Source organism: Rhincodon typus, chromosome 7 (genome assembly GCF_021869965.1).
Source record: "Rhincodon typus isolate 14 chromosome 7, sRhiTyp1.1, whole genome shotgun sequence".
Lineage (NCBI taxonomy): Eukaryota > Metazoa > Chordata > Chondrichthyes > Orectolobiformes > Rhincodontidae > Rhincodon > Rhincodon typus.
Genome location: NC_063338.1, coordinates 5,002,648 through 5,010,323, shown reverse-complemented (window position 1 = coordinate 5,010,323; position 7,676 = coordinate 5,002,648). Strand labels below are relative to the sequence as shown.

Genomic DNA, 7,676 nt, shown 5'->3' with positions numbered 1-7,676 from the left:
GACTCTTGTACACCAAAGTACAGGTTAAATCATTACTTGTTTTAAAACCACACAAGGCATGTTCATTGGAATATACAGGGTATGCATATATGATGATATGGTCTGTTTGTTCTCATTTACTTAAGAGTGGTCCCTATCAATGCCCCCTTTCTTTCTACAGCATATGGGAGAGTCTAATGATACCGCAATCACATTCCTTTTTTTGTAATGCAAATATTTTTGACCTGAAAGGTTTTCAGACCAACTCTGTCACTAGGGATGATTGGAATCCCTTGCACCAAGCCTTGGGTCCCAACAAGAGTGCCCAGCTGTCATTGAACCACACCTTAGTTAATTGCCTCAGTTGGCAGCTGGAAATGTTGGCATGTTTCCTTCCCTGAAACTGTTCGTCACTGAGATTTCACCAAAATAGTCGATGGCAGCTAAGACCGCTGTCTCCATTTGTTCCAGAGTTCTGTCGCCAATATTTTGTGGATTTGGCACAGCTGAATGTACTGCAGGACTGAGGCATCTAAGCCATGCAATACCACTTCCTGATAAATTTCATCAAAGAAAGAGTAGAGGTCAGAAGTAGCATCGAAAACTGTGATCTTCTTAGCAATGTCAGTCGGTTGTATATTGAACAAGGGGATTGTATATGTAATCTGGTCTTGGTTGCATCTGCACCAAGTGACCAAATTGTTCATGGGTTCTGGGGTCAGGGAGGAGTCTGACGGGCCTGCAGCTTTAGGGAAAGGCGGTGCGTGTCCCCATATATGCTCCTTCCCAGAGGACGTATCTGGGACTTCTATTGATTCCTCATCTGATCCCTGTCTCCTGTGTTTGGTGCTACCTAAAGGCACATATTATGCTGTTACAGGCCAATAACAGGTTGTCTAGGTTCTCTAACCTTTCATTGCATTTTGTGTGCTTTCCAGTTGTAACATGTTGACCTTTCCTATATTACAATTGTGTAGGACTCTTACCATTGTTTACTGTTCTTTTAATTTCTGTTCTAACCAATCAAAACAGGCCAGAGCTGCTTCCCGGTCTCTGACTTCCCTGCTTTCACTTGAATAGGCCTTTTCATATTGGGAAAGCAATTGACCCATGTGGATCAGGGTTTTCTGAATTCTGGTGTCCTGCTCTTCAAGTTTTAGCTTTTCCAGTTCATCAGTAGCAATTTCTAATCATACCTGCAGAGATCTAATCTTGGCCAATCAACCGTAGGAATCTTCTAGGCTGCATGTTACCACTATTGCTTTGGTTATCTCAGTGGTGTTCTTCCATAATGTGTTTCTCACTGTATGTCTTGGGCCATGGAACCTGCGATCCAGGGCCAGTCTGGGTTGCTAACTTCTGTCCATTTGAGCCATTTTTTAAAAAGGTATTGTTTGAGAGTGTTCTCCCATGTCAAACAAGGGGACACATGTTCCACTTGTTAGCAAGCATATTATTGCTGGGTCCTTTTACTGGATTTCTCTTCCATGTTATTAAGGTTGGGGGAAGGCTTGCAGCCTCTCTAAACCTAAGATGAGTAGAACTAGAGCTACCCTCCTAACGCTACCCAGAGGTAGGACTTTAGCTCCTTCTCATGGTCTAACTGTAGAGTTTCCCACACCTCCGTATTAAGTTTATCCCTGAGTTCCTGACCCAATATCTGCTGCTTGTTCCAGATAATCTTTTAACATTTGGCAGTTGTTTCGATTGTGGTTGTGGAGTATGTGGGAGTGTTGACAACTGCCAACATCTCTAGGGTTTCTAAACAAGAGGTAAAAACCCATCCCCTCTAGGATGACTTCCTCAGAGTCGCTATTTCCCTTTTCCAGCTCGTGTTTTGCTCAGTCTGGCTGTAGAACACCTGGCAGATGGGCCAATGGTCAGCTGCCTGTATTTTCAGTTAGTCACCTGAATCCTGGCTTAATTACAGCTCAGGCTGAATTCTGAAGATACCAGGCTGGTAGGTTTGACTCTGGAGGATCTGACAGTCACTTCTTGTCAAAGGCCACCTAGAGATTCCGGATGAAGGGTGTAAACCTGAAACGTCGACTTTCCTGGTCCTGGCCTGCTGTGTTCCTCCAGCTCCACACTGTCTTGCCTGAAGATGTCAAATGTTGTCTGAGCCCTTTTGGATCAGTGAGACGCTTCGACCAATAGGCTATAAATTTCCTCAGGCGTCTGACAATACTAGAATGATTAAATCATTACAGACACAAGTTGGTGCTGATGCAAACTGTCACAACTTTATTAAGGAACTAGGGACATGTAACAGTAAGACTTGAACATTAACAAAACTATTTGTAATTCTGCCCAATTGCCTTACTTACAATACTTCTCAGAATTTTTTGTTCGATTTGGTCAGATTCACAAAGTCATTGGTTCTCTTTCACTCTCATTCCAGACAGTCCCTTAGTCTTTGCCTTTGCCACACTGGTTGCTTCTTCTTCATCTCAAGAAGGTCCAAGAGATCATTCTTGTAGAGTCATTGAGATGTACAACATGGAAACAGACCCTTCAATCCAACTTGTCCATGCTGGGCCAGGTATCCTAAAGTAATCTAGTCCCATTTGCCAGCATTTGGCCCATATCCATCAAAACCCTTCCTATTCATGTACCCATCCAGATGCCTTTTAAATGTTTCAATTGTACCAGCTCCACCACTTCCCTCTGGCAGCTCATTCCATACACACACCACCCCCTGCGTGAAAATGTTGCCCCTTGGGTCCCTTTTAAATCTTTCCCTTCTCAAATTAAACCTATGCCTTCTGGTTTTGGAAACCCCACCCCAGGGAAGAGACCTTGGCTATTCACCCTAACCATGACTCATGCCTTTATAAACCTGTATAAGGTCACTACTCAGCCTCTGACGGTCCAGGGAAAATAGCCCCAGCCTATACAGCCTCTCTCTAAATCTCAAGCCCTCCAAACCTGGCAATATCCTTGTAAATCTTTTCTGAACACTTCCACGTTTCACAACATGCTCCCTACAGCAGGGAGACCAGAACTGCATGCATTATTCCAAAAATGGCCTAACCAATGTACTGTACAGCTGCAACTCCTTTATTCAATGCAGTGACCTGGGACTCCACTTTCAAGGGACTATGAACTGCACTTCAAGGTCTCTTTGTTCAGCAATACTCCCCAGGACTTTACCATTAAGTGTATATGTCCTGCCCCGATTTGCCTTTCCAAAATGCGGCACCTCACATTTATCTAAATTATCTAAATCCATCTGCCACTCCTCGGCCCATTGGCCCATCTGATCAAGGTTCTGTTGTACTCCGAGGTAACCTTCTTCACTGCCCACTACACCCGCAATTTTGGTGTCATCTACAAACTTACTAACCATACCTCTTATCGTCACATCTAAATTATTTATATAAATGATGAAAAGCAGTGGAACCAGCACTGATCCTTGTGGTATACCACTGGTCACAGACTATTCTGAAAATAACCCTGTTTTTATACCTTGTTGGATCGTCTTCTGAAACTTTCTATAGTTCTGGCCAATCAGGGAGACTTGCTTAATGATTTTGAAGCTATTTGACCAAGCTGGCAATCTATCTGTCTTTTTTTGGCAGCCAGGAGCTGCTACACAGACCTGCTTTTCAAAATATCCACAAGTGCTGTTACACACAACTGAATGGTTTGTTACCCATCACCAAATCACCATGTCTTTTTTTGTTTTTAAATATTAAATACTACCAGTAAATCACCCTTGCAGCCAATTAGATACATGCATATAAAGCCCATTAAGGGCAAAGCAAACCATCAAAAGTGAGGAGAGGTTCAGAGAGTAGGAACGGACTAAATCAAAATGGAGTTGGAGGGGAAATAAAGCAGGTAATCAACACCCTCTCAACCATAATTAGGTATGGGCAATAAATGTTGACCTAGCCAGTTATGCCTACACTCGGTGAACGGATATATCAAAGGTTTGTAAGAATTTAAATGAAACGTGAAGCTTCACCTACTTCTGGATGGAAGAGTTATTATCCAGAACAATCCTCATCATTCAAATTAGTTCTGGAATTCAAAGCTACCTAGGAAGAAATAAGGAAGCAGGCTTTCAAGAGCAGAGGAAAAGCTTTGAACTTGTTCCACATAAGAGACAGAGTTACTGTGGCAGAGAACTTTCAGTTGTTTTAAGTAGGGGAAGCATTTTTGTAATTCAGATGGGCCCTTCCCACGCTAGTCAAGAGTTGAGACGTGCTGTGAAGAACAGTCCTTCCTAAGCTTTGGTTTAACTAAGAAAGGCAGAATGTCTGTTCCAATTCCTCTTACCTGCAGATAACTGGTACCTACAGTATGAATAACTGAAGCTCTAGCAAGTGTAGGTGTAAGACACATTTTGAGTCCTACTAATTATCTTAAATTGATTGTATGTGACCACAATAAGCACTACATTCATCCTCCAGCAGTTCAGCATGCGCACTTCCAGTCACCACCATGGATGGCTTATGGTATGAGAGATATACAATACACAATACAATATAGCACAGGAACAGGCCTTTTGGTCCACCAAGTCTGTGCTGATTCCTATTCCTTATTTAGACCCACTACTTATTGCCTATGCACACTTTCTATCCCTCTGTTTGCCTCCAGTTCATGTGTCTATCAAGATACACCTTAAACGTTGCTAACATGTCTGCTTCCACCACCTCCATTGGCAGTACATTCCAGGCACACACTATCCTCTGCATGGAACATTTTCCCCACACTTCTTCCCCAAACTTTCATTCTCTCATCTTGAACCTGTGCCTTCTTGTAGTTGATCTCTCCATCCTGGGAAAAAACCTCTGACTATCCACCCTATCTATGCCTCCATAATTTTGTAGACCTCAATCAGGTTGCCCCTCAGTCTCTGTCTTTCCAGTGAATACAATCCACATTTATCCAATCTTTCCTCATACCTAAAATCCTCCAAACCAGGCAACATCCTGGTAAACCTTCTCTGCATCCTCTCAAAAGCATCCATATCCTTCTGATAGTGTGGCAACCATTGAAGCAATAGTGTTTAGACAATGTTGATTTTAGTTTGTTTATTACAGTAAAAATCTTGTCATGTGACAGATCTTTCATTCAGTTACCAGAAATACAAGTAACTCATTACAAGTAATTGGTCATCACAGGAATCAGAATGGCGTAAGAGACAGAGATGACATGAGGGAAGACAATTTACTCAATGAGTTGTTATAATCTGAAATGTACTACCTGAGTGTTATGAAAATAGAATTGATTATAGTTTTCAAAGGGGTATTGTTTAAATATCTGGAAGGGAAGAAATTGTAGTGCACACTCATGACGTGCTTCTCACCCAGTATCACCCTTTCTGATCACCCTCAATGACGTCCTGATGTAAATGCATCTGTGCTGGTGGAAGATGGCTTGATGTAACAGTGCTGGTTCATTGGCTTCCATCTTGTCTGAGGATTCTAGTGATATTGTTGCTTCACTGGATTCTTCCCCTCCACAAATGAGTGTCTGAAAGACCATGAGAAGGAGATCATAAGGATTCACCTCTGATGGTGGAGGCTTCTACAGAACTGAAGTTTTAGCATAACAAAGTTGTAGAGCTGGAGGAACACAGCAGGCCAGGCAGTATCAGAGGAACAGGAAAGCTGACGTTTTGAATTGGGACCCTTCTATCTCCAGCTCCACACTTTGTTATCTCTGACTCCAGCATCTGCAATTCTTGCTATCTCAATGAAGTTTTAGCATGCTGTCAAACAGTCAGGAATGAAATCTATCTCCTTTGTCTGCCAAATTTAATATCTTTCCTACCTCCCTTAAGTCATGATTGCAGAGTGAAAAATGACTTGATAGACTGTTTGTGTTATTTTTTTCGATTTGGTCATTACGTTGGCCAGTCACTGAATACATTCACAAGAAGCTGCTAATGTACTTCTAACGAAAGAACACAAGGTTATTACACAAAAGAACAGTTAAATAAAATAAATCTATATACATAAGACAATTTGGAAAATCTCACTATAAACAGCAGAAAAAAGTCTTTTTTTTTCCAGCGACATTCTTTATAGATATACACACCATTCTCTACATGAAAAAGTTGCCCCTTTTAAATTTCCCCTTCACCTTAGACCTATGCCCTCTAGTTTTGGACTGTCTTACCCTGGGGAAAATACCCTCGACTATTCACCTAATCTACATACATGAAAATGAGCTGCGAGAGAAAGTGGTACGGGTGAGCACAATGGCATTTAAAAAAACATTTGGACAGTACATGGATAGGCAAGGTTTAGAGGGATATGACCCACATGCAGGCAGAAGGGTCTAGTTCGGTTCAGGAAAACTGGTCGGCATGGATGAGTTATGACTCTTTCCACAATCCTAGTGAAGTATCACTCCTTTAAGACCAAACGACATAGGAGCAACAGGAGGCCATTTAAACCTTAGAGTGTGCTCCACCATTCAACGGAGTCGTGACTGATCTAATAATCTTAAACCACAATCTCCTGCATTTTCTCTTCAGTCTTTTTTAACAAAGTTATTCGCGTTTCCTTTTAACACCTTTCTCTACATTCATGAGATATGATTCTCTCCTTCCCTCCCTAAGATACAGGGTCAGGCTAATTCACTGTCTTTTCTTTGACTGCTTTGAAACTCCAAAATAGTGCTTCAACTGATATTCTTCTTTCCTTCTGAACTGAACTGACTTCTAGCCTGTCTTTCTCGGTGTCATAGAAGTCCAACTCAGTAAACACGAAACACTTAAGTATCTATCTCACCAGGTAGCTTGTCTTGTCGTCTGTCTTAAGTCACGTGATTTCTTTGAACTGATGGTTTGACCCACTGCTAAAAGAAAGTTGCTGACCATTAAAAGATCACTTTCATGTGAACAATAATTTATTGTCACTTGTACACAACAGTGAACAACACAGTAAAATACAGTGAAAAGCTTCAATTGTCATAATCCAATGCCATTTTGAACAGTTTAAGAAAATAAAAGATACAGTTGAAAGATAGTCCATCTTCGTTCTGCCATGAGTCCTGAGCCGGCTGACCAACGACCTTCTACCACCCGTATGCTGCTTGTGCCGGACCCACAGTCAGAGTCGCCACTCTTCAGGTGCCATCTCTTCATCGCTAGGCCCACCTTGCTGACGGGCCACCGATGCAGAGTACCATACTGGACTCACACTTGCTCCCCCACCAGATCCCCTGGCTCTGCTGCTGCTGCTGCCTTGCCGATAACCAGGAGTCCCTGGGTCTGTGACTACCACAACAAAAGGGCTGCCGCCCCTACTGCCTCACCGAAACCAGGAGACCCCACTCCGGGCCTATCCACATACAGGAGTCCTTGGCTCAACTGTTGCCTCAACGACGCCCGGAGTCCCCGCTCCAGGCCTACCACTACCAGGAGCTGCTGCTGTCTCGCTGATAACCAGGAGTCCCTGCTCCAGACCGACCACAACTAGCAACCTTGTCTCCACTGCAGCTGCCCCCTCGTCAATGCCTTAAGTCCCTGCGCTGGGCATATTACATGGCCACTGTTTCAGCCGCTGCCTCGTCAACACCTGGAGTTTCTGTTCCAGGCCCACCACAACCAGGAGACCCTGGCTCCCACTGCCAGGCCAGGGCCACCACCTCGCCAAGAATACCACTCCATCCGCCCTCCTCCACAATTTCACCTTTTCCTCCACTGACTGGAAGAAGGGGAAGAGAAAGAAAAAAGA

The 7,676-nt window shown here is 43.2% G+C and overlaps 1 protein-coding gene across 1 annotated transcript in view; it reads left to right on the top strand.

Moving 5' to 3' along the window:
• The first annotated feature begins 6,983 nt into the window (after positions 1–6,983).
• Positions 6,984–7,676, top strand: part of LOC125483465 (nucleolar protein 58-like) — an 11,661-nt gene continuing 10,968 nt past the window's right edge. The window contains exon 1 of the mRNA XM_048598679.1: positions 6,984–7,208. Coding sequence (XP_048454636.1) covers positions 6,984–7,208 — 225 coding nt within the window. The remainder of the gene's footprint in view (positions 7,209–7,676) is intronic.